General features: G+C 45.5%; 1 protein-coding gene across 1 annotated transcript in view; it reads right to left on the reverse strand.

Annotated features, from left to right (window-relative positions):
* The window catches only part of IFT74 (intraflagellar transport 74), a 508,298-nt gene that overhangs the window by 445,759 nt on the left and 34,597 nt on the right, over positions 1-27,942 (reverse strand). Inside the window, exons 3-4 of the mRNA XM_085641333.1 lie at positions 27,517-27,652; positions 21,648-21,696 (exon numbers count right to left, since the gene is read on the reverse strand). Coding sequence (XP_085497459.1) covers positions 21,648-21,696; positions 27,517-27,652 — 185 coding nt within the window. The remainder of the gene's footprint in view (positions 1-21,647; positions 21,697-27,516; positions 27,653-27,942) is intronic.

The raw sequence follows: 27,942 nt of genomic DNA on the forward strand, positions 1-27,942 counted from the left end.
CTCTTGGGTCTGGCTGCCACCATTAGGAACAGGTTGTGCCCCGATTCTCAGGATCTGAAGATCTATTTCTTTCAGTCGTAATTCATGGGCCATCCTCTGCTCCTCCTTCTCCTTTTCCAGCCTTGCTAAGTCCCATGTGAGCTGTCTTTTCTCCCTCCAGTCTGTTAACTCCACTTCAGACAAGCCACCGCTAGAGGCACTGCTGCCCTTCCTAGAAATGGTTCTGGGCCCCGCTGACAGGTTCCCCACCTCAGGTTGGTACATCTCAGCCCCCTCGGTGTCAGGCTCTCTATCCCTGTCCTCCTCCTCAGCCTTGCTTTCTCGGCGTGCCTCCCCCCAAGCCCTTAAGCTGGTTTGGAGTGCACCCTTCTTTGCTCCTGGGGGACAGTACACCCCCTCCCGCTGGCAAAACTCCCTGAGTTGGGCCACAGTGTACGTTTCTAGATTTTCTAGTACAAATTCCATCTCGCCCACTCAGGTTAGAGGACAGGTTTTGTGCAGTAACTATGCAGGGGGGTACCTTTAATAATACCTCCTCCCACCACCAGAGTAAATTTGGAAAAAACAAAAACCCACAATTAGGAAGGCCGCTTTGAGAAAACTCCTGGTGTAGGCCTATGGACTACCCACAGTTATTGTTGAGTATACGTAGGCACAGCTCTATCCCACCACTGAACACCAATTTATGTTGGAAAACCACACTCCCACTCTGAAAGGGTGGTGGTGGTCTACCGGACACACTGTGGTAGCTTGGCTCGAGTGGTCAGGAATCAGGCTCCGTGCTAAGCATACGACATACCCATACAATAACCATGCGTGCATCCGTTCCAAAAACGACTCTACACCGTAAAAATTATGAAAATATCTTTCTTTATCTTCTTTTTCTCTTAGTTGCTGATTGGATAAAATAAATAACAATCACAATATACAAACTTTTTAGAAAGTGCAGGTCAAATAAATACTGGCTTAATGATTCAATAAATAGGGGTGATCATAAATACTGAAGGCATAAATACAAGTGCAATACAGACAGGCAATTAAATATTCTGAGGCAATAAATACTGTAACCAATAAATATTGTGCATCAATAAATACTGTGGACCAATAAATACAGTGGAACAATAAATAGGTTAAATACAATAAATACAGTGCCCCTAATAAATACTTAAAAGCTGACAGTGACACTCATGGAATCAGATCACTTTTGATTCCTAAGGGCTGATTTGGCCCAGGCACAGCTTGTGGGGATGTGGAAGGCTTGAGGGTGTCTACTCCCTGGCTTGGACAAGGCTGAGGCCTAAACTGAGGTAGATCAAGGTGGGAATTACCAGAGACCTGGCTCTCTTCCTCCACACAACCTCTCTAGATTAGTCCCAGCTCACCCCTGGCACAGTCAGGTTGGTTCCAGCACCTCCCTAGCCCCTTAGAGCAGTCTCTCAGGTCTCCACAGGGCCTTAGGCGCCCTCTACTCCACTTACTGCCCTTTTTCTGATGCTCCGACGCCGCTGGAGTCGTGTCGATGCCGTGAGGCGGTTCCGGTTCGATGTCGGCGGCCTCGGCACAATGTCAGTTCTTTGACGACGCCGGTAGGCGGCTCCGGTTCGGTGTCGGCGGCCTCGGCTCGATCTCGACCTCCGATTCGATGGCGTCAGGCAGTCTTTACTCGATGTCGACTTCGGGCGGCTCCGGTCCGATGGCGACCTCGGATTCGATGACGTCGGCCGGCCTTGCCTCGATGTCGACTTCCGGCGGCTCCGGAGTGCGATCCTCACTCCCGACCTCCGGTGCTCCTCTCCTTAGGTTTTCGGCGACTCCGGAGTGCGACCTCCACTCCCGACCTCCGGCACGATTCTCACAGGTTCCGGCGACTCCGGAGTGCGATCCTCACTCCCGACCTCCGTTACCCCTCACCTCGGTCTCCGACGACTCCGGAGGGCGGACTTCACTCCTCCGATGACGCCGCTCACTCGACCTCGGTGACTTCCTCCTCGACCTCTGGTATTCCTCACGACCTCTGACGGCGCCCTCTCTCGACCTCTGGCGACTCCGGGCACGACGTCCGCTTTCCAGTCGGCGCCGCTTCTCCACCTCGGGCTCCGGGTCTCAGGCCACTCGACGTCGGACTTCAGGGAAACCAGTTTCCAGGTCAGGATCTTGCTGTCCTCTGTTTCTAAGGCCTGTTCCTGCTGTCCAGGTCCTTAGGATGGTTTTTCTGACTTCTTCCCACACAGGGCTCCAGGCTGGGCTCAGTCAGTAGGGACTAGTATCAAGGGTGGGTTTATGGACCCCACTCCAGGCACAAGTTTCCACCCCTGCTGCCTCACTCCTTCCTCCTTCAAGTTTCTGCTGCTCTCTCTTCACCAGTCAGGTGCCAACTGCCAGCTCCAACTGCCAACTCTCTGTCTTAGCTTCCCAACATTCTAAACCGCCTCCAACGGTCACAGGGTTCTGGAATGTTCTGGAAGGTGCTAGTAGGTTCCAGTGGATGCTGGTGATGTCACAGGTGGCCACCATTTTGTGCTCCAGGCCCTCAGACAGAAGTTTCAGGGGTAGATAAAATGGCTCCCTGAATCTGCAGCAACACGAAAAAGACTGGTGGTTCCCAAAAAGGAAAAATTCAAACAGGGTTTGAGGCACAAGTGGGACAAAATAAATAATGATGAGGAGGGACCACCCAAAGGGCTGACAGGTCTAACAGAAGTGTATTGTCCGCATAGGTGGACACTATTAGTTTATAGCCCGGGAACCTGATGGCCTTGTGTCTATGATATTCTCTGAGCGCGCAGGCTAGGGGTTCGGCCACCTGCGCGTATAAGATTGGAGACAGAGGGCAACACTGTCGCGTACCTCTGGAAATAGGTATAGAGTCTGTCACTAGATTACCTATCTTAATTCTGGCTGTGGGAGCATTATACAGAACTGATAATAATTGAAGGAAGACCGGCCCCAGGCCCATCCTAGTTAAAACCCGTCTCATAAAGGGCCATTCAACGGAGTCGAAAGCCTTCTCCATGTCGAGAAATACTGCTACCGCCTGTGTCTCTGGTCGGGTGTGTTGTAGAGCGCCAACCACTGCGTAAGTTATAGGTCAGGATTCTTCCTGGCACAAACCCCGCTTGTTCTGGTGGAACCAGGATCGGAATTAAATTTTTGTCCCAATACACACATGTACATTTCACCAGGTCTTAGCTGGTGAAATGCTTGGGCAAGAAGGGGAATCAGCAGCAACGCAATTTTCCTGCGAAAGTTGTAATCCAGTTTCAGATGGTAGCTAATTTTACAGGCCCACTCACGATTATCCATTAGCTAGGAATGAAGGTCATGTTTCCAGGCGGTACTTCCTAAAGGGCCTTGGTTAATACATTGCTACATTCCTTCACACTTTCATCCAGGCAAGAAAAGGTTTAAGAAGGTAGGATTGGCCCATAGATCTGAGACTCTCCCAAGATAAAATACTTCCTAAGCTCAGCCCACCCTTTAGTACTGCCAAATATTTGTCAAAATCAGAAAGCCACTGCTTGCTCTCCCTTCTGTTTTAGGAATCTGGAGTCAGTGGACGTATGACAAATCCCAGACGCTAATGTTAATGTTAATGTTAATGTTAAGGGAGATTTGTTAGGCGCACTGTCACCATAGGTTTCCTGGCGCTGATAGACCACCGAGATTGTGCAAGAGGGACTTAGCGGGGGTGTGAAAACCCCGATAAGAAGCTACGCTTTGAAGCGTACAGGGATGCTAGACATTAACAACTCCAGTGGATCTTTTTGAAGGAATAGGCTTGGACAAAAAAAAGCAGAAAATGTATTCTATGGGAAAGATGAGAACTAACACTGAGAAGGGATGCGATTTATTTTAATCATGAAAGAAAAGGAATTAAAGGTCTCTGGGTGAGGATGGAAGAGGAAAAGAAGGGTCTCAGTTACCACTTTAAAAAGAGGAAAGATATGGCCTTGAAGGATAGGCTGCCTCAATGTGTAACAGGAAATAGATCAAAGTGCTAAGAAGGAGGCTGGGAATTGTAAAGAAATTCAGTTATGATTTTTTTTCATGCATAGTGCAATCATATAAATCACTGTTCTCATTACTCTCACATTAGAGAGCGGTCCATACTTCCATTATTAAAAAAGGCAACGCTCGACCCCATTGACCCTGGCAATTACTGCCCAATTTCCTGCCTCCCCTTACCATAAAAAAATCATGGAAAAAAATCAAGAACCACCAGTTGATGGAACATATCCAACTTAATAATCACCTAGACAACATCCAGTTCGACTTCCGCAGCAGACATAGAACAGAAATAGCTCTGATCAAGGTCACAGAAGAAATCAGGCAGGCTCTGGACCAAGGCAGAGGGGCAGCCCTCATCCTGCTTGATCTCTCAGCGGCTTTTGACACAGGTAGGCCACGAACTGCTGCTGAAACGCCTGCGAGAAATCAATGTCACCAGTCCAGCTGCAGCCTGTGCAGGTAAGAGCTGTGCGGCGGCAGCCGGTTGAGGAGGGATTTCGACAGACGATGACGAGGGAAAGTTAATTATTTATTTCATTTTCCCTTGTGCCTGAGATCTATTAAATCATTTTTATCAAACAGAGCACAATCTATCAGGCTGGATGAATTTACCTCTCATCCTTTCTCTTTCCCATGAGGGTCCCACAGGGGTCCTCGCTCAGCCCAACTTCATTTGATATATACATTACACTCTTAGCTGGGGTAATCAAAAGTTTCGGCTTCTCTTTGACCTCCTATGCAGATGACACCCTAAGTAGAGGGAATGGTGCGCCTGGCCCAAATGGCCGCCCGGGCCCATATTTAAAGAAGACCGAGATTTTGGGAGTTGCCACTTTTTTTCCTTATTTAACTTCTGCCTAGCGACAGAGGCAATTCCTGAAACATGGAGTGGCTCAATTTTTCAGCCAATATATAAGAAAGGTCCTTATTCTTACCCAGATAGCTACCGCATGATTGCCCTCATGGATACAGATTCCAAAATATTTGCTGGCCTAATATTGTCATATCTGGAAAAATGGGCGGAAAGGCAAATTTAATCCCACATAACCAGACAGGTTTCAGATCAAAATCCAGTACAATAAATAACGTGGTAGCACTCACAATGAGCATGGATAAATGTGTATAAGAAAAAGAACTTTTGTACACGAGCTTTGTGTATTTTTCTACAGCCTTTGATTATGTCAATTGAAATCTGTATGGAAGAAGCTGATTAACTGGGACATCCCCACAAACTTATTGCGTACATTCCAGCTCTTATACACCAATAACTGGGCCCAGGTCAAACTCGGACAACACAAAGGGCTGACAGATAACATTTCAATAAAAAGAGGCCTGAAGCAAGGCTGCGTTCCCGCTCCAATTCTTTTTTTTTTATTTCGGGCGGATCTAAGCACTTTTTAGAGTCAGTCAACTCACATCCTCCAACTCTGGCGAACACAAAAGTGACCTCGTTACAATATGCGGATGATTTAGTTCTGCTGAACCTAACTGGGATTGGCCTGCAAAGAATATTAAACCAACTAGACCTTTAGTCATCGAAAACGAAATGACTATCAGCTTCACAAAAACACAAGTTGTGATTTTTTGCAGCAAAATCAATAAGAAGGGGAGCTTGTTATTAGGGGGGGGAAGACACTTCGCCGAGGCTCGTCGTATAAATATCTTGGTGTTTGGTTACAAGATCGGTTAACGCATCAATTCTATCAGAATATTTTGAAACTAAAAAATGACTCCTTAATTTCAGCTTTCCAACAGCTATACCTGAAATTACAAAGTCCAACTTTCCAGCCACTGCTAGCAGCAATAAAGGCCAAATTTATTCCATCTCTTTGCTATGGTTAAGTTGTTTTCCCTGGAAAGTTTGGTACCTTTTTTAACTCTGTACAAAGTAAGGTTTTTCTACTCTTGTTTCACCTTCCCCAGAGTGCGTCACCGGCACAGATTCGATCAGAATTTGGTCTGACCAACCAAAAAATGGTTCGAACAAGCTGCCCTGTTGTGGTAAGAAATCCAGAAGAATTTTTTACATGAAAGGGGAGACTCCGCAAATGATAGCTGCTTTTATAAAAAAAAAATCTGAAAGCAGATCAATTATTGACAGCAAACAGATTGTTGAAGACTATGTACTCTATAAATACTTAAATATGATGAAACAGGAACATTATTGGGTATTATACAAAGTGACAAAGTTCTCATATTGGAGCAGAATGTAATGAATACTCTAATATGCAAGTACACAATTTTTATATTTTTAGTAATGGTGTTTGAACAGAAACATTTCTAAACTCAATTTATAGCCAAAAAAACCTGCTTAAACTTAATGAATTTGAAACATTTATTGTATGTATCGAGCTGTGCAAATATTATGGTTTTAAGTAACTAAAATAAATAATTTTGACTTTGACACCCAAATCGTTATCTCATTGAGCAAGTACGACACAGGCATTGCCTCAAAGTGAACGCAGGGAAAACGGAAGTGATGCTGTTTGGAGAACAAACTTCCTTCTGGACCCTGTCCTGCTGGCCAGCAGAGATTGGAACTCTCCCAACTCCGGTCAACAAGACCCGGAACCTGGGAATCTTGATTGACAACAAATTATGCTATTCCAACCTATTATCCTATTCCAACCATGTCAGTGCTCTATCTTCCTCCACTTTTTCAACTCTGAGAATGTTTAAAAAGATTCTTTCATTCATTCCAGTCCATCTTCAAAAGAACTCCTATAGCCACTCTTATAATGACCAAATTGGATTAGTGTGATGGTCTATACCTACTGCACATGAATACATCCTTAACAGACTGCAAAGTTTGCAAAACACTGCAGCAATACTTCTTCTAAAAATTCCAAGACATCATTCTGTAGCCTCTAGCATTAGGAACCTTCATTGGCTCCCGCTCAGACAGCACATCACTTTCGAGGCACTCTGCTTTGCTTACAAGGCACTGCATGGCTCAGAACTTCAAATAGTAAACCCAGAGTCGAACTCTACGCTCCACCACAGCAAAACACGTTGTCATTCCCAAATGTAAACACTCCGCCTGGGGAGGCAGGAGCTTCTTTTTGGAACAACAGAAACCTGGAACACCTTACCACTCCACATTAGGAGCACACCTAATCTTATTACCTTCGGGAAGCTCGTAAAAACCTGTTTTTTTAAGTACCTGCTAAGCCTCTTTTTCTTCCTGAACGTCTCTTCTCCTGTATCAAAGCTAGTGCCAAGACACCCTAGGGTAATCGAGCGCTTTAGAAATATTTTAACATAACAGAGACAGAGAAAAAAAGATGATCCATTCAATATATTTCCTGACCGCCAGGGAAAGGACTGTGGAGCGCCTGACTTTAGCTTTCCCTGAAACACAGACCTGAAAAGACGCTGAGGAACAAGGAAGCAGGTCTCTCATTACAACCCCAATCCTCTCTGCCCACAAGGAGAAATGGAGACCAGCATATGAAGAGAAGCTTTTACTGGGAAGAGGAGAGAATCCATAGAACAAAGACAGCTTTTGCCTGGGAAAAAACAGAGACTAGTTAAAATTGTAATTATGGATTTGGGCCTGACTGGTGCTGGGAAAAAGCTCTTGTTCCAAATGTAACTGTGGCAGGGTGTCCACCTAGCTATATGGAGTACTAAAAATAAGAGGATAAGTTCCAAAAATCTGATTATTCGTTCTAATTGAAGCTTGACAAGCAGGACATTTGCTGCTGCAAGTGAGAGCAGCTGTGATTGAAGAAACCCTTTTTAGGTCTCGGCTGCGAAAGGCTGCGCTTGCGCAGTCTCGCTCCGAGATTTAATGAGTTTGAGTGACTTTGAGAAGAGGGGCTTGCACCCGCCCCTCTTCTCTCCTGTTCTCCATTGGCTGGCCTCTTAAATGCTGGCCAGCCACTGGAGAAGAGGTCCAGTCACTCCGTTGAAGCCCCGTCCTTTTCGGATCGGGGGGCGTGTTTTTGCGTTGCTTTTCGCAGGGCGTGTTTTTCTCTCCTCCAGCCAATGGCAAGAGGAGAGAAAAAGAAACACGCCCCCGAATCCGAAACCGAGGCTGCGTTTCTCCGAGGCATTTCTGCTTGGCCTCGGAGAAAGGCGGTGGTGTGCTTCGGTGTGCTTCTTTGTTTACTTTTCTGTGAGGTGGGCCTGTTAATAAATCAGTCGGAATGACGCGCTCCTCTTGCTATCATCCCACCGGGTTCATTAAAGCAAGAGAAATAATATGTTTTTCAGGAAAGCTCCGGTTGAAATTGTAATTCCGTCCAAGGGGTTCCTGTGCGCCGGCTTGCATGCTCCTGGCCCCGAAGGACGCGTCCGCCTCACTACGTAATGCACTGTTTCTTTTAAGATGTAAAGTTATGTAAGTGCGCGAAGTTGTCCAGCAGATGCTTTGTGTGCCGGGGCTTAGCTACATTTATTTTTTAAATCTGCGCCGGCTTGCATGCTCCTGGCCCGAGGGACGCGTCCGCCTCACTCTGATGATTTCTGCATTGTCCCTCGTGTGCTGCCTCCACTGCCGTGTTCGTGCTTCTCCTTCCCTGTTGCTTGTGTGCTTCTCTGACTCCTTCTGATGCGCTCACCCTCCTGTGCTTTTGCCCCTGTTTTTCCACCCTCCTGTGGTTATATTCCCTAGCACCACATTGCACTCTACTCCTTGTTCTTGCTCCTCTCCGTTTGCTTTCCTCCCCATGCCCTCCGTGTTGTTCCCCGCCAACTCTTCGTTTTTTCTTCTCTCCGCCCTCCTTGTTACTCCCTCCCATTCCCTTACTTAAGCTCCCCACCTGAATTGCGATCCGTACAAAGCTGTTTATCACCCTGTGGCTCTGTATCGGTATCTGCTGAAATTAGTAGTGTATTGAAGTGGCGTCTGCCTCGGTGCTAGAGAAAACGGGTCACATTTCTGAACACATGAGATTTTCACCCACAACACGGGGTGTCTCAAGGGAGGATGTGGCCTAACGGCCAGAGCTGACTACTTTGGGGCTGGGAAACAAGGTTCTAGTCTCGGCGTCGGCTCAACATCGTGTGATTCTAGGCAAATCACGTAATCTCCCTGTGCCTACCAAAAATGAATGTGTCCTTATGTAACGTAACTAACTGGTGCTCATATAAAGCTCTTGTTTTTATGGTATAGTCTGACAGGCCCCTTCTATATCCCGTGATTTTCTGTCAGCCCCTGTCCCCCCACCCCCTGCTTTTCCGTCTGCCCGGGAGAATTTGTATTTGGCTGCAGTAAGATGTTACGTCAGTGATCTCACTGAAGTTTGGAAAATCGCAACAAGGCGTATGTAGACAGTTTCTAAGGACATCTACAGCATAATTGTGCAGTGGCTCCTCGTCATTAGGGGGGCTTCCAGCCTTTGTTGCTTTTTCAGTCTGCAACGTTACGCACATCTGCGCTTACAGTTTCAGCAAGCATTGCGATTGTGGCTCAAAAGCTGGGATGGGCTAAAGTGATCCACTCTGTGACACGAGGGCAAGTCAGCGCTGCTGAAGCTACAACTCGAGTACATCACTGTGGCCAGTGCAGCTGGTACAGTCGTACTAGGGTCCTGTTGTGAGGAGATATCTACAGCCCAGTTATTTCCTTTAAATAAAGGTGGAGAAGGCTCCGTTGCATCCGGTGGAGACGTTTATACATGTCTTCACTGGATTATATGGTGAATTTTGGTGTGTTTTCTGCTGCTTTCTCCAGATGTATATCAGAACACGTTCTCCTAACTCGTGTCATGAGACCGCATCCGTTTCCACTTACTTGAAAAACAGCTGAAAGCCCCTCTGCTGGCTTCCAGCAAAGTTAGAACCCAATTTTCGTATGATCCCAATCGCTGAAAATAGTCCCAGCCCGGGATGTTGTTTAACAATATGACAAGGCTCTCTTGCCTTCCCTTTATCGAGCGTCATGGGTGATTGACTGGACCACTTGGATTAGCACGACACAGATCTCGGAAGCTGTATAAATGCACTGTGATTCAGCTTTGTAAACCTGTTGTAAGTGGAACGACTGTTTAGAACGTCCGAAGGGATTTTATTTAGGTCAGAACTAAGACACAACTTTTGATTTTTTTTTTTGATTTTTTTTTTTTACAAAACATGGATATACAAGTTAATTTGCGTTTGATTTTAAACAACGATCGATTTTAATATTGAATTAAAGAAATAGCTTTAAGTGTCGTTGTAAAGCCAGCTAAACTTGTGTTCACGCTTTCTGCAGGACAAGCTTGTAACTTCCTCTTTGCCTGTCCCGATTAATTCTCGTAAAAAATCCAGCATTAAAACGTCATAAATGAGCTGATGTCATCAGCATTGTTTTCAGTGCCAGGTAATGTAGCAAACACTAGTCTGGCTAGAGCGAGGAAGCAATCTCAACATCTGCCATGTAGCATCTGCCATATAGAATCAACCGGTTTGTAATCGACCTTGTTCCCTTATTTTTCCAAAGGTATTTTGCTATATTTTGTTATTCATTGAAAATAATTGAACATATCGATTTTTTTGCGAAAGTATGTTAAGTATTTAACATTTTTTAAAGCGTAGCTGCACCTTAAAGGCATCACCTCGAAGTATTAATATTTTAGTAGGCATTCTGAAAGAAAACAGTAAAAAAGTTAGTGGAAATATATTATTTACCACGAAATGGCCAAAAATGAAACTGATAAAGCAGATAGGCTTTAAGAGATGGTAAATATTTCAGATGAAGACAGCACTGTTCTTTGGCAGTTCCCGAAAGAAAGGTAGAGTTCTTTATAGGAGAAGACCATTCCAAAGATTTGGTTGCAGCTCATGTGTTATATTTATTCAGTGCCAGAGAGGTTTGAATTTTGGGTTTCCATTCAGCTGCAGCTTCTTTATTCCACAACCCTTTTGTCTGCTGAAGACATTTTAGCCAGATAAGGTGGATTTCCCTGGTGAATCACCCCGTTTGCCTGTCTGTAGATCTTCTATTTAATTCTGCTTTGGAGTGGAAGCCAGTGTAGCTCATTTAGAACCTGTGAGATGGGGTCACATGTTCTCTCGTTGGCCAGTGACTTCAAATCTGCCTTTAGCAGAGTAGGAGAGGATTGCCAAAACCCAGCTAACTTGACAATTCCTTCATTGACTTAGGACTTCAGTATATCACTATTCTTTATACTCTGAGATTTTTTGTAATGCTAAGTATCCTGTGAAAGTAACTACTCGAATCCAAATTAAGTTCGGATTGTATTTTTTTAGTGCATCTTTTCCTCGTCGTCTTTATCCCAACCGTTGCATAATATATGTAAAAAAAGCTAGTAACGTTTGAAAATAATGCATATATGTAGCTCTCTGATTAATTTACCTTTTGAATATTTGGAGCTCAGAATACATTTAGCGGTTCATAGTCAAATGCCTTCCTTTATTGTAAAGATGGAAGCACTAAATATCTCCACGTCTAATTTTGCAAGACCATTTTTTTTTTATTGAGATAAAAATTACAAAGACCATAACGAATGCCATGGTGCTTTGAACGCAGCAAAGCTGCAATATTTCAGTACACTAGGTTAACCAAAGCCGCCACTTCTGATGAAAGCAGTTGCATACTATACGTATAAGAATAGGGCAGCCATAGAGTATAGGCATAGCATGGAAGTACCACTGCATCACTGTTGGAAAACCACCCATTCCAACAACGTAACAGAAAGAACAAGCATTTACAATGCAACGGTCTTGGCATTGTTAAAGTTAGAGCTATTGGCAGTGCTCATGACAATGCCGTTTCTTTAAATGTTTTAAAAACAAAAACAGAAACAAAAATAATGTCATGAGCAATGCCAATAGCTCTAACTTTACCAATGCCGAGACCATTGCATTGTAAATGCTTGTTCCAATAATATTCTGTTTTGAAACCATTTCTCACATATTTCCTCAGAGGAAGGCTCTACTGTTTGTAGCAAGCAACGACGGGTAAGTTTGGGATTCCTAAAAGAAATCTACTTTTACCCTTAAGCATGTGTTTTTTGACTGTGTTGGAGCATCAGACGCTCCCCCAACCTCAAGACCTTGCTCTTCGACTGAGCCGGAGCTGCCCACTCACCCCCCTCCTCCAGTGCCTTGAGACCCTCACAGGTGAGTAGCGCGCTTTATAAACCCCTGAATGATTGATTGATTGATCCCCAGCGAATATCAAAATAGAAGCCTCTCTTTCTGCCACAGACTATCAGTGCAGCTGTGTTCCATGGAGGCCTTAACAATGGTTAAAAAAGAGATTAATTAATGACCTGTTCCACTGCTGTAGCTAGGATGTTAATGCCAAAGGCTGGGCAAGTAGTAAAGCCCAGGTTGACAAAGAATCTCTGCTGTCTTTTTCAAGGTGATTCTTGGACCTGGCCCTTCCTGCAGTTTCACCTCCAAACGTTTTGCCTTCCTCCTGCCCTTTTTTTATGAATTAGTTTTTGTTGGTTTTAAGCCACTGGGCACTTTACCACTGCTGACCAGTGCTAAAGTGCCTGTGCTCTTTCCGTAAAACATGGGAACATTACCATATCCATAATTGGCATATTTAATTTACTTTTTTGTCTCTAGTACAGTGCACTATATGTGCCGAAGGCTTGTAAATTTAATGCTACTAGTGGGCCTGCAGCAGTGATTGTGCCACCCACTCAAGTTAACTCTTTAAACATGGCTCATTCCAGAGTCTGAGGGTGCAGTTTTAAACTGCCATTTCGACCTGACAAGTTAACCTTCCAGCCAGGCCCAAAGCTTCCTTTTTCATACATATCAGTGACCCCTTAGGTAGACTCAGGACATAATCAAGGGTAAGGTGCAATGTATTTAAAAAGTTGGACATGTACGTTTATGTTTTATACGTGCAGGTAGTGAAAAACTCTTCAATTCGTTTTTCACTACTGCAAGACCGATCTCTCCCATAGGTTACCATTGGGAATGACATTATTACACTTTATTAGTGTACTTCCCAATCGATTAAAAATAGACTTTTCTAAATTGGTGTTTCTGGACTCACAATTTAAAGTAACAACTTCTGAGAAAGTTGGATTTTAAGTTGCAAGTCTAAAAATGCCACATATAGAAATTTGGCATTTTTTTTACTTTAACCATTCTGTGCCTTCTGCCCGTCTCTGAATACACATCTGAGGTGGGTGACAGCTGTGCCTTGTGCATTCCCTCTAGACAGCCACACACAATTGGAGCTTAGGTGTGACTTGATGGGCCTTAATGGGTCATTAACTGGCCTGATGGGGTGGAGCTAAGCACAGCCCCACTTGCACATAAACAGGCTGTGCCCTGTCTCCACACAATAGGACAAACAACCCTGTATTGTCACTCCAGCCAGTTTGGAGCCTGGGCAGGGGAGGAAGGGGATTCCCTGCATCATTCAAAGCCACTGTCCGGAAGCTTCTCCCACCTTCCAGAACCAGGATACCAAAGTATAAATACTGGATGTCAGGCACAACCACTGGAGTACACTTGTGGACCTGTGGTTACTCCGCCAGAAAGAAGGACTGCTTTTCTGTTACAAGGACTGCTATTCTGCTGTACTGCTTCTCTGCTGGACTCCTGCTTTGCTGTGTTGACCTGCTGCCTGTTGGTCATTTGCCTGGGAGTGAGAAGGACTAGAACTGCGTCTTTAAAACCTAGAACCAAAGTGCTCAAAGGGCTGCTTGCCTCTTGTTCTGAAGTCTCAGGGACATCAAAGACTTCCACCCACCCTGCTTCAGCACCTGGACTCTGCCATCTGTGAGTCTTGATCTGCCAAGTGGTGCCAATCCAGTCCTGGGCCCTTGGAAGTGGGTATAAAGTGCTGCTCTTGTTGAACACTGAGGCATTGCTTTGCTGCACCTCACATCTTTGTCGACACAACCAGGATTAAGGTTATTTGGTTCAGCGGGCCTCACTGAGTCCCTGTATCTATCCTGCACTCCATTACGATCGGCCTGAACTCTTGAACTCACATAAACGCTTATTGCTTCTAAGCTCTATTTTGCAGTTTCTTCTTGAAACTTTATATCTCAAGTTCTACGTATTGGATTATTGTTGTTTTTCTCTTTGTTTTGTTAATTAAACTAAGCTCTATTTTTCAAAACAGGTGTGGTATCCTTTTGTTTGATGTTTTCATTATTTTACTGTTTGAATTGTTGAACAAATACTTTACACATTGCCTCTTAAGTTAAGCCTGACTGCTCTGTGCCAAGCAACCACAGGGTGAGCACAGGCTAATTTTGGGTGTGTATCCGACTTACCCTGACTAGGACTGCGGTTCCTGCTTGTACAGGGTGCATACCTCTGACAACCAGAAACCCAATTTCTTTTTTTTTTATTACAGAGATTTATTGAGTTTTTATTCAAAACAGACATGAGACTCTATACTTCAAAGTGGCAATAGCAATGACGCACGGCAATCCAAAATGTTACAGCTGAGTACCAAAAGGTCGGCAGATAGATTATTTCCAGTGACATCATATTAACAATCCGCATCACCCCACCCACCCACGAACAATCCCTCCCATTTCAGTCCCGACGCATTGTAAGCATGTAGAAAACAGTCAATATGTACCCAGCCCAGTATGCCGGCTTAGGGCTAACGCGGAGTATATATATGGCAGGAGTAGTTCCAGTCAGCTCCTGTGAGTCACTTTCAGCAGCAACCGTGCCCTCCCCCTTGGTTGCGAGGTAAGTTTTGTACAGTTCCCAAAAGTTTTTAGGTCTGCTCCGTGGCGGGAGAAGGTCACTAAAATTTTCCGTTTGAGTGCTACAGTATAGCATATCCTATGACCACTGGGCTATCGTGTTTGGCTAATAACAATCCCATGCCCACTAACCAGCGCACTCCCGTAGATATCTGTTTAGAGTAGCCCAGCAGGACAAGACCGGGCTCCGGTGCGAGTGTCAGTTCAGCCACCCGTCCCAGTTCCCTAAAAACCAAATCCCAGAAATTGGATATCCCCGGACAAGACCAGGCCAAGTTAAGGAAATCAGCTGTCTGCGCATTGCATCGCTTACAGGCCGGTTCATCTCGCAAGCCGTATCTATGCAATCTCTCTGGGGTGTAGTAGACCCTGTTGGGATATTTAAAGTGAATCAATCTATGTCTTCCATTTAATGAGATGTGCTTTGTGCTAGAACGGCAGTAAGCCCACATAGTGTCGTCTATGTCCCGTTGCAAGTCTTGCTGCCAAGCTAATCGGGCTTTAGTGTAGTGGTTTTCCCTAGAGGACATGGATAGTTTTAGATTTTGGACACTATTCTGAAGGTGACTTGGCTGTTATGACGTAGGACAAGGCTGGCAGCTCAGGAGGTTCTAGCATGTAGTCTCCTAAAATGTTCAGCAGCGCGTGTCGTGTTTTGTGGAATTGGAATTGTGAAAGAATAGTAGGTGTAACTTCCCCCGTCTCCAAATCTCCCCAGTTCTTTGCGATGCCCTCATCAAAAAATTCTCCTACGGTCTGTACTCAAACTCAGTACTCTGTACTGTACAGCAAATTGAGTGCACACGTAACCCCCTTATCCCTACACAGGGCAGCCAACGACACCAATCTAGCAATGCGGATGGGGAGTAGAGAATGGCGCCCGCCTGTAACTGTAATAGATAGTGCCAATCATGCGTTGTCGCAATGATTGAGTCTAAGATCCCTGCCCTTCGGTCAGTAGCCCTAAATATCAAAGCCGGCAGTGATAGTGGGGCAGCAACTCCACTTTCTAAACGAAGGTGTGGAATGTCCGGAGAACCGTGCATCCAGTAGTAAGCATGTGCACTCTGCAATATAAATCAAAGTCGGGTGCGCCTAGCTCCCCCCATATAGTACGGCAGCTTAAGAACCTGCCATTTGACTCGCGCCTGTTTGCCTGCCCAAGCTAACTTTACCATCAGCGTTGTAAGCCGACGAAAGAATGAGCAAGGAAGAACTATGGGAATATTTGAGAAAAGAAACAGAAAACAAGGCAGTACCACCATTTTCATGATGGAGACTCTGCCCAGCAAAGACGGGGTAGCTTAATCCAACCGTCCCGTCAGTCTAATTTGCTGATAGCAACTCCATAGTTCTCTCTAAACACAACCTCTGAGTCAGTATGCACCCTTATACCTAAATATCTCACCGCTACCATTGACCACTGCAACGGGTAGGCTGCTTCAAACGATGTCGTGGCCGGTGTAAGTGGAAATGTAATAGACTTCGGCCAGTTAACTCGTAGACCAGACACTGCACCGAAATGCACCACTTCGATCAGTACCGGAGAGAGGTTACATTCAGGGTCTCTAACATAGAAGTGTATCGTCCGCATAGGTGGACACTATTAGTTTATAGCCCGGGAACCTGATGGCCTTGTGTCTATGATATTCTCTGAGCGCGCAGGCTAGGGGTTCGGCCACCAGCGCGTATAAGATTGGAGACAGAGGGCAACCCTGTCGCGTACCTCTGGAAATAGGTATAGAGTCTGTCACTAGATTACCTATCTTAATTCTGGCTGTGGGAGCATTATACAGAACTGATAATAATTGAAGGAAGACCGGCCCCAGGCCCATCCTAGTTAAAACCTGTCTCATAGAGGGCCATTCAACGGAGTCGAAAGCCTTCTCCATGTCGAGAAATACTGCTACCGCCTGTGTCTCTGGTCGGGTGTGTTGTAGAGCGCCAAACACTGCGTAAGTTATAGGTCAGGTTTCTTCCTGGCACAAACCCCGCTTGTTCTGGTGCAACCAGGATCGGAATTAAAGGGACCAACCGGATAGCCAGGATCTTTGAAAATATTTTCGTATCGACAATGAGCAGAGAGAGCGGGCAGTAAGAAGCGCATTCTTCCAGGGTCTTACCCGGTTTTAGGATAGCAAAAATAATTGCTTCTCTCATCGAGGGCGGCAGAGTTCCCGATACACACGTCATCAAAAAGCGTAGCCAACTGTGGCACCAGTAAATCCAGGAACGCCTTATAAAAAGGCAACAGTGAGGCCGTCGTCTCCGGGCGCACTGCGCGCTTTCATGTTCAAAAGGCCCAAGAGGATTTCCTCTCTCTCAATGGGTCTCATAAGAAACTCACGATGCGTGTTTGTGAGCCATTGTAGCTTTATATGTATGAGGTAATCCAAAGTGTCCTCCTCCGTACCTCCGCTACGGGTAGCATAGAGCTCAGAGTAGTATTGACAAAACCTACCTGCAACATACGCCTCTTCAGTTAGGGTGTCGCCCTCCGCCGATCTAATCTCTGCCACCACAGTTTTATCCCGCCGCTTCTTGAGTAGTTGGGCTAATACCGCCGCCCAGCCGCTCACTCTCTCCGTACGCCCGTGCTGTGGCATATTTACCGAGGTGTTTTATTTCAGCATCAGCCGCCTCATGATATTCCTCCAGCAAGACTTTCGATCACCTGCGCAACTGCATCATCCGCACTAGCCTATTGGCGTTTTTCTAAGGACACTAGCTTATGCTCTAAATCAGTAAGTCGTTTGCAGATCGCCCTGAGAACGCCAGAATGGTTGGCCATTGTGACACCACGGATGTAAACTTTGAAGGCCTCCCAGACTACCTGAAACCTATCTACCGACCCCACGTTAGTCTCAAAAAAAGTTTGAATTGCTTCAGCCATTTCTTCTTTAAAAACCGCATCAAGCAAGGAGTAAGGGGGAAACCTCCAGGTGAAGGGAGGGATAGCCTTTCTGGGGGTGTCAAGCACTAGCAGTAGCGGGGAGTGATCTGAAAGTGTACGGGGAAGTACCTAACATGCATGTGCTCTCTCATTTAACTGCCTGGCTGCAAGCCAATAATCTATTCGGGTGTGCAGATCACGATAGGCTGAGTAGTGCGTAAAACCCCCTTTGCTCGGGTACTTCTGGCGCCACACATCACACGAGTCAAACCTTACCATAGCGCCTTCCACTGCTCTAGCTGCCGCCATGATGTGTCTCTCCGGCCCCCTATCTGTCCAGCCGCGGTTCCTGACTAAATTGAGATCTCCACCCCAAAGCAGTTGCCCCTCTCCTCGCAAGCCTACCGTGTCTGACAGCGCCACAGCATAAAAATCAGGGTTATCAAAATTTGGGCCGTAGATATTAACTATGAGATGGTCCATACCCTTTCCTCTACACCTGGTAATAACAAATCTACCTTCCCTGCCCGTGTCTAATGGTACAAGTGCTAGGGCGGACCTAGGATTTACCCAGGTAAGTACCCCACACGCATGAGTGGTGAATCCTGCTGCATGTATGTTACCATATAAACCTCTACTACGCAGCATAGGACTGTTGAGAGGGAGATGCGTCTCCTGTAGCAGCGCAATATTTATTTTGTGTCTCGTCAAGTAAGTCAGGACTTTACGGAGCTTCCTGTGGTCCTTAAGTCCTCTAACGTTCCAAGTAAGTGCTCGGAGTGTGTCAGTACTCATGTCACTGCGGGACCTACTGGTTTCTGTCAAGGGGTGTGCCTTGCCTGTCACACCAGGCCGATCTGTGGAACAGATAGGATCTGTGCTCTCCGTGTGCAATCACGAATAGGACTAAAAGAATGCCAAACTTTTCAAGTCTCTGACCCAGGCCCCCCCCGCACCCACGTCAGGCCATCCCCAACTTTGCCCCTACGAAGTTCTCCCACAAACTCCCCCTGTGTCTTCAGTATGGTCAGGAATTCAAAACTGCATAACATTAACTCAGGATCCCCTCCCTCCCCTCCAAAACAGTACCCAAGTAGTGCAATTCACTCATGGGCGGACGTTGCTCGCCTAGTAGGGCTATGTGTCCCAACTAGTCGCTACTCTTACCCCTCCCGCCATCCGACCGCAATAGTGCGTCTGCTATATAAAACGAATCCACCATCTATATCATATAACCTGAGTAAATAGAGGTAACGTGCACAGTACTCCCACCAGAGTTTAGTCACATTGCAAGTAACACTGTATCACGGCCCATCATGCAGTATAAAACAATCCTGTTTAACTCAGTCCTTTAAACCCTTACCTCCAGGGGCCCTTGTGTGACAGTACTGTTACTGCTAGAGACCCCCCTGAGCAGTAACGCTCTTAACTGGAAATCGTGCGGGCAAGAGATCAGTCCTGATTGTCTAGTTGACCTCCAACAGCTCCCTCCAAGGAACGGCGCTCTGGACTGTTACGCTGCTCCTTGGCCCACTCCTGCCAGTTCACACACAGTCGGGCTGGATAGAGCATAGCATAGTCTATGTGTTGGTCCCTCAGCTGGCGCCTCTTGCACTCGTGGCGTGAAATCCGGGTACAAAGAGATGTTGGACCCTTCATACTGTAGTGTTTGTTTGTCCCTGGCAGCTGATAATGCAGAGTCTCTGTCCCAATAGTTCAGCAGTCTTGAGATTAGCGGTCGTGGGGTGGCAACAGGAATAGGGCGAGGGCCCAGGGACCGATGAGCTCTTTCCACCACGAACATGGGGGAAAATGTTTCACTGCCAAGGAGGGTGACCAGAAGTTTCTCGAAGAATTTTTCCATGTTGAGTCGATTCCGGAAGGCCCGTGATCCTCAAGTTATTGCGTCAGGAACACGCTTCCAAGTCCTCCGCCTTATCTTGCAACACCTGCAGCACTCACCCCATCTGCTTGTGATCAGTGTCCATTGTTGTCTGCGCTTCCTCCACCTCTGCAACTCTGTGTTCCGTCATGTCTAGCCTTTCCTCATGCTTATCCAGTCTCTCAGACATTCTGTTCATCCGGTACGATAGTGAGTCTATTTTTGTACCAAACACTGAGAGGCTGCCCTGCAAGCCTTTTTCCATAGCTGCCAGCATGGCGCGGATGTTGCCGTCCATCTCTTCTTGCATCTGATCTTGCGCGTTTTCCCCATCGTCAGCAGCGTTCTCACGCACCTTCGCCTTCCTGTGGTCAAATGTGATTTTAGGCTGGGTTTTGTCAACTCTGCCCATCGTGTTCAGATCATAGCCACGACCAGCCCGTATAGCCACCGAACGCCAAGGCAGTTAGCTTCCAGTGAGCGCACCTCTGGTTGGCCCTTCCTATATTTCCAGCCACGACCTCCGATCAATGTGTTGACCCACACAGTCCAACGGCGTCTTCACTGCACAGTCTCGTCGCACCACCAAGGACCAGCTGTGGGTTCCCCCGCCAATACTGCCAAACTTCACTCCCGGTCTTCTCAGGCTCCCAGTCTAGCCAATATGAGTAATCGTATCTGGGATCAACTCGGGATTCCAGCTTGTGTTCCCAGCTTCCTTGTGAGACATGCGTCGACCGCACCATGCTCTTTCCAAAGATAAATATGTCTTCATACGCTACATGTGTCAAGCAGCTCACAGTGGGGCAAAAACAGGGGACCGAGACCGACCCTATCCCAGGCAGATCAAAGGAGAGCTCTCCCGAGGCCGGTAGCTCGAGGCAGGGCCTCGCGCAGCTCCTATATCGCAACCCCTTGCACATAATGGCGGCGAATGTTATAAGGCCAATACCCAAGCCGTCATCAGGCACCGGCACTGGCAGGTATCCATCGCATTCTCGTGCCTTCAGAGACCCCAGACTAGCAGATCCCCACAGCAAGTCAGGCGTCACAGCTTATCTCCGGCGGGCCTCAACGCTCATAGACAATAAAGATGGCCGGTGTTCCAGCCGCGCTTACACAGTAACCCCGAGCACTGCAGGGTACTCACTGCACTTTGGACTGCCAGCCTGCGCAGATCTTCGTGTCCGCACGCCTCAGGTGGGCCGCCGCCAGCATTCAGGTACCCCTTGATGTCATCCAGCCTAGGTTTACCGTCCGGGCAGGTCTGAGCTCGGGCATCACAGCTGGGCCCCTCGGCAGCGCGCCGATGATTCTGACGCGATTTCGGCACCCCAGGCCCCAGAATCCGTCCGATGGGGTCTCCTCCAGGGACCCCAAGCTCACTTCAGTCGGCCCCCATCGCAATGCCAGGTCTCTGCTACCGCGTCCGTATCGGGAGCTATCGGCAGCAATGCGGCTGCAGAGTCGCGGTCCGCCCCTCTTCTTTCACTGCAGGCCGGGGCTCAAGGCCGCTCGCAGGGCCGCAGCAGGCCGCTTCCGTTTACTCTGCCGAGCGTGGGAGTACAAGAGCCAGAGGAAGCTTGTTTCGCTCTCGAGCCCCTTCGATACAAGCGGCGGTTAACAACAGGTTTGTAGCGAGGCACAGATGCAGGATTTTTGCAGGATAGTGTGGTGGCGGCACGGAGCAGTTTGCTCAAGCGGCCATCTTCACGGCTCGCAAGCTCCACCCCCCCCCAGAAACCCAATTTCTAACAGCAATCTTCCTCAAGTGTCCAGCAGGAGAGATGGGTTCCACTACAATATGGAAGACAATAATTTTTCTGTATCAACCACAAGAGTTTAGTGGAAAAATGTAGCAAGATAGTTCTCTCCACCTCTTCTGCAAAGGATTGGGAAGGGTTGGAGCAAAATGGCTGTTACCTACTGTCTCAACTAGTGTAGACTAGCATTTTGTTTGCCCCAAGGATCATCTTTGTAAACTTTCTATGGCATATTGTACAGCTTTTATTTTCACAGGTTCTTATGTCCTCCACTTTCTTTCTGCATTTTGACAATCTCATCTAATACTATAAATGTTTGACTACAATAATTTTCTTTCTTCGTGACTTTTGGAGCAACAGTCTATAGCACACATATTCTGGCTATTTTGGGTCATTTTTTAAATAGTTACAATAATCACTTTGTTCATAATTATATATACCACTCAACTCACCTGAGAAGTCCAAGATAATATGATCTGTCCATTATCTGCCTTTGAGGACCTAATCAGAAAAGAAAAGTGTTTTAATATGTTTTGCCCTGCAGAAGTACACTGATTACATCACTGAAATTTCCAGTTTCTTATGATAAAACATCTTCTTATAAACAGACACTACAGTTAAAGACAAGAAACTGAACAATCAATGTTTATCTAGCTACAGAGATCAAGCCCGATTTACCTAGCAAGGCAAACTCACTACTGACAGTCTGTACAACATCATGTGTATTTTAAATAGGAAGGAGATAAATAAATTACCAATGAAAGGATGAGTTAACACAAACGTTTCCATAACGAGTCCTGACCCACTAATGTGCCTGCTGTTCAGTACAAATTCAAGCAATAGTCCCTGGCGAATGCATGTATGGCTTTACCATTTGTTGTGTTGCAAATAGCTGAGATCACAACCTTTCTTACTAAAAGTGTAATGACAAGTTTTCACCTTGGAGAATAAACTTTATATTTCCCAGGTAGAGACGTTGCAGCTTTTCAATAGGAGAGACGTAGAGAAAACTATTCATGTACAGATGGACTGCTTTTACATGATTATGTCCATGCAAGTGTTCCCCTAATTTAGATTTGTTTGGACTTTCTGAAGTCAACTGTTTTATCCAGGTTAAAATGCAAGCCCTTTCTAACACCTACCATGTGCAAAAGTCTCGCCACTTGCAAAGCTGGATCTTGGCAAACTGTGGCAAGGATGCTGAAGCATCCATATGTAAATACAAGACTGCTATGGATAAGAAGACCCGACTGAAGCATTCATATGAAAATACAACACTACTTTGGATAAGAAGACCCATTAAGTCCTCATGACCACTCTATTCGTATGGAACAACTTGTATTGCTCTTGAGATTTAAAATCTTGGATTTTGCTTTCTATATGAGGAAAAGTGATTGCCTCTCTGGAAGGCTATCTTCCACCACAGATGTTGTAAAGAAGCTTTATTTATAGACTTGAAAGGGGGTCCTAAAACGTTTGAGCTCCTCTAGAAAAGAGGGCCTTCTGACTAGAGGGAAAACTTTTTAACACCCTCCAAGAATGCCTTAATCATTGGTAGGATAAAAATCTGGGAAAGACTAATTTAGGCTGTTAAATGAGTGAAATGTCATAGAATAGTTTGGTGGGAAGAGTCTATTAGAATGTTTAAGCCCTCTTATGAGAGATTCAAGTGTCTACATTGGATGAGTACAGAAGCTAGGATGTCAAGTCCAAGAGTGGTATGTTGAGGTGGAGAATTAAAGCCTTGAGCCTAGAGAGGAAACCCCTCTGTAAGGCGGCTTCTTGTGTACTATCCCTGACCTGTGAAAGAGTTCCAAAGACCACCTTTATTATTGCCAGTCTGGTACTATCAGTATCAAGTTGGCATTTGAGTATATGATTTATAGGAAGCGAAAATACCCTGCGTGGCTCTGGAGAGTGTGTTCTCCTGCCCTATGTCCTATGCATTCTCTGTAACGCATTCCCTCCAGTTTTATAATTTTGCCTCAATTACACTAACAGTCAGGCAAGCTCTTTGAGGGCATCTCTGATAAAATGTACTGAGACGTCCTTCGTGGTGCTCTGATGGGGGCACCCAAGGTGCACCTATCTTTAAGACAGTGACAAATGCCTACTGTAACAGGGATTTGTGGGACTAGTGGTGGCGATAGCTTCACCTAGAGGAATCGGACACAACTTTTACTCTACTTTCTTCATGGAGAAATAGCTACTGACCTCCCAAGTGTAAAATATTCTGCCATTTTGCTTTAATATTGTCTTTCCCTTACATATGTTCAGAAGATGTGTGGAAGGTATGTGTATACTTTGTGTCGGTCAGATGCAAGTAAAATGTATTGTTTATTTTTATAAATTTCACTTAACTTACTCTTTAATATAATTCTAAATTCCACATGTGTGTGACAATCTGAATGGGTGGAGGCTTTTGTGTAAGGTTGCCAAGGTCACTGCTGACCTGGGAGCTCTTTCTTTGGACACTTCTACTACCATGGATTACGCTGTAGAGGGATACAGTGTCCTTTGGGTGGGAGTGTCAGGGTCTCTTCCCTTTGAAAGTGCTGAACTGCCTTTGCCGGAGTACTCCTAGCTTCTCTCCCTCTTCCTGCAACTAGGCTCATAATGAGCTGTACCTGGGCGCCAGCTGGAACACGAGAGAAGGAAAGGTTGAGGAGCGCATACGGAGCATCTGATTTAATGCCAGTCAGTGCCCATATACTACAAGGTCAGAGGATTCTGTTGCTTCACTAACGACAAGGAGGCCATAATTTAGGTTTTGAAACTTTTGCTGTTTTGGCACTTGCAGCACACTTGGCTCTGGCTGAAGAGATGGACACTGCCTTTTCCCCAGAGTCTAATCTCTTACTCTCCTTATCCGCCTGAACTGATTTTAATGTATCAGAAGAGTCTGGTTGTGGATCTGATCTAACAAACAGTTAATGGAGTGGAAAAGTCTGCTTTAGAACTGACCTCAGAATAGAGGATCTTGTTCTGGTAGCGTAAATGTTTCAAAGGGAAGTGAGACTACACTTGCAGTGAAACCTGGTGCGAGAACAATCTCCTTCCATACACAGTAAGATACAGACCTAATGACAATAAACAGAGGCCGTTTTTTTTTTAACAGAGTTTTATATAGCACTAACTTGCCCCGAATAGGGTATCAGAGCACTTTACATAGCACTAGTTGCATTACATGAGGACACATTCATTTTTGTTAGGCATGGGGAGATTAAGTGATTTGCCCAGAATCACAGGATGTTCAGCGTCATTGCCAAGTCTCGAACCCAGTTCCCCAGATTCGAGGTCGGCCATCCTAGCCGTTAGGCCAACTCCTCTCCCCTAGTTTCTGGTGTTGAAGGATTTCAAACATCAAAGAAGTCTTGGAATGTGCATGTGCCATAAAAGTGTTAGGCTTTGCTTCACCTTTTGCCATTTGCCAAATGTTGCGAAATGTGTTGATGTCATCAGTGGGGTCCTGCTTGAGTGAGCTGTTGCTGGAGTTGCAGGAGAATATGCCCACCAGCCACCAGTCCGATGATGTTTCTCTGTCTGGCACAGTATCATAAGCCAATCAGTTCTCCTGGCGCAGTGTATGAGATCTCTTGATGTTCAAATAAATTCCACAAGATATGGGGTAGCTGGATTAAATGTTATGAGTTGGATACCCATGATGAAGAAAATGAAGTGTTGTCAGCTCAGAACGTCTGACCCATGCAGTTTGTTCTACTGTGCTTGTCAACTCGCTATTGATTCTTTAATTTCCTTCAAATTGTTATTATTGAACTATGTGGAGACACCTGAGGTACTGATGCATTTCCCCACTGTTTTTTTATTTGTATTGGACACTTGTTTGTCCTCCTTTTGTCATGACTTTCAAAAACCAAATATAAATATTTACAAAATATATATATATTGCCTCGGAGCATGCTCTTTTCTAGGCGCAAGTTCATGTCTGGGAGTGAGGTGCCATAATCTCACTGTGTATTTTCTTGGGCTCACAATCTCCTAAACCCTAAATCCTGGCCCTGCACTTCTCAGCCTTTGGCTAATTCCATTGAGTTGGAAGCTTCTGCAGAAGCAAGTCAATTTCTAAAACTTCCACTGGAGGGGACCATGGTCTAGCCTGAGAAGATCTGAAGGAAGATGAGGAATGACAATGACTGAAGTTATCTTAAGTCAACAGTTGTCCTCCAAACATTAAAACTCTTAGGCAGCAGCAAAGTATTTTGTGGTCAATGACCATGTCCATTGTAAATGAGTCAGTGCTGAAGGATGTTTCGAATTCAAAACTGTTATGAAACTTAAATGGTAAATTTTCTTCGATGTCATGCATGGTTACAATCACATCATACAGACTTCTACCTAACACAAGCATTGGCATAGCCAATAGGTCTCGCCTTTGGGACCTTATAAGTGTTTAGCCATGCAACAGTTGCATAACTAAATACTTATAAGGTCCCAAAAGCGAGGCCTATTGGCCATGCCAAGTGGCCGCAAGGCCGCGAAAGTGAAAGTAATCGCGATCAAACATCAAAGCGGCCGTGCGGCCGCGAAAGGGAAAGTAATCACGGTCAAGCGGGGGCGTGAGCCCGCGCACTTGCACTGTAGCTCTAGGCTGGCCTGGTAGCACTTTTTGGAGCCCTCTCAATAAGTCTCGCCAGACCAGCGCATGCGCTGGGTCAGGCGAGACCTAAAAAAAGGAGAATACAAAGGCAGCGATCAAGATGATGAGAAAAACCAAGGCGCTGTGTAGTAGTAGAGAAAGAACTGTCAAAAACATGCAAAATTCAGTTATTAGAAATCAAGAAGAAGGAAATTAACAAAGTGTTTGAGGAAGTTAAGACTCTGCATTAGAAAGAATTATGAAGCAGTGTCTAAGAATGGGGCTGCCAGACAACATGGTGATTGGTGTCTGGGTCACAGTGCTGGCATCCCATCAACAATTGCAGCAGAAATGCTTCAACCTGAGAAGGAATAGGTATTGGTGAATACGATGCAGTTACCGGATAGGTCTGGACAACCATGTTTACAAAAGATCTGTAGGACTCCCTCACAAGGCATAGGTAAGGACTCCAAATATGGTGGTACAGTGATGGCTGTATTAAAATAAGCAGATATAAGAAGGTGGTAAGGCTTAATGGCAGTCATCTGCTTCGCTTTCCTTACCAGAATATTGATACCTTCGATATTAGAAGGGCATTGCTGGATTTGGAAAAAACTTAATTTAATTGTTGCTAGATTAATTTTATGGTGAAACATCAGGGATCTCATCAGAGGAGTAAATATGCCTTTCACTGTCCTTCTTTCATAGTATGAGCACAGAGGACCAGTGAAACGTGACAATGTCTCATATGCAAGTTGGTATGGTTCTCTCTTGGGTATGGCACACAAGCAGCATTCAGATTCTATGGTGAACACCTCATGAGACAGAGAGTAAGTATAATTTGGAAAAGTATTGCAAAGTACTGTTGTACATTATTTTATTATTATTATTAATATGGCGCACAAATCATCCCCAAGGGGATCTCTCGGTGCCTGGGAGGCAGGCGTCTAAAAGCAGAGAGTTTCAGTTAAATAACCAGGTTTTTAGGTGTTTCTTAAAAATAGTCAAGGTGGAACATGAACGCAGATCTAGTGGCAACGCATTCCAGTATTTGGGAGCCAGATGGGAAAAGGCACGGCCACCCATCTTATCTTTTTTCATTTTCGGCGTTTGAAGAAGCTTTTGGCCACTGGATCTTAACTGTTGTGCCGGGGTATACCATTCCAATTTCTTCGTAAGGTATTTAGGTCCTTGTCCAGAAAGCGCTTTAAACACTAGGCACAAAAGTTTGAATAGTGCCCTTTTCCTTATAGAAAGCCAATGTAACGCTCTTAGTAGAGGTAAGGATGGCGTAAGCGGGGGTTTATTTAAAGCTAGGTGGGCAGCCGTGTTTTGAACGACTTGTAGCCTAGAGAGCAGATCCTCCCTCAGCCCCACTAGAAGAGCATTACCGTAATCCAGTCTACTGACTAAAAGTGCCTGAATCAAAACCCTTATAGCTGAGAGAGGAATCCACGGGAAGACCTTTTTTAAAGTGCGCATCAATCCAAAACATTTACCTGATAGGGTCTTCACATGTTCTTCCATGGATAAGTTATTATCCATTAAAATGCCCAGATTTTTTACCCATTTTTTTGGGGCAGGGGGTAATCCAAGTTCCTCAGGCCACCACTCATCTGTCCACAAATCCTCTGCTAATCATGATTGCTGTTTTGAAATAACTTTTGGCACACAGACATTTGTAGCTTAGATTTTCATTGTAGCTATCTCTATTTATACATTACCTTTCATGCCAGTTTTCATTCCACTCAACCCCTGTTGTGTAACTGGTCGATCAGTTACTTTTATTTGAGCTGACAGTACACCTCCAGGGCCAATGGGACCACCACGGGTACCAGGTCTTGCTGTTCCAGGAGGCATCTAGAAATAAAAAATTAAAAAACACACATTTCAAAGTATGTATCGGAAAAGAGTCAATAAATGCAGAGATTCTATACATGCAGCATTCCGGATCACACCCACAGCTGCCAAACCTTAAGGGGAGATCATGGTGCTCGCACCAATCATCCTCTTTGAACTCATTTTGCTGTATCTATATAACACTTAACATCTGGTCCTAGGCCTTTCCTCTGCAAGTGAGAAATGTTAAATCAACACAACATACAACGCATCGCCTAAATTCTGGCAGGCCTCACAGCTGCAGTCTTCAA

The sequence above is a fragment of the Triturus cristatus genome, chromosome 2_2 (genome assembly GCF_964204655.1).
Source record: "Triturus cristatus chromosome 2_2, aTriCri1.1, whole genome shotgun sequence".
NCBI lineage: Eukaryota > Metazoa > Chordata > Amphibia > Caudata > Salamandridae > Triturus > Triturus cristatus.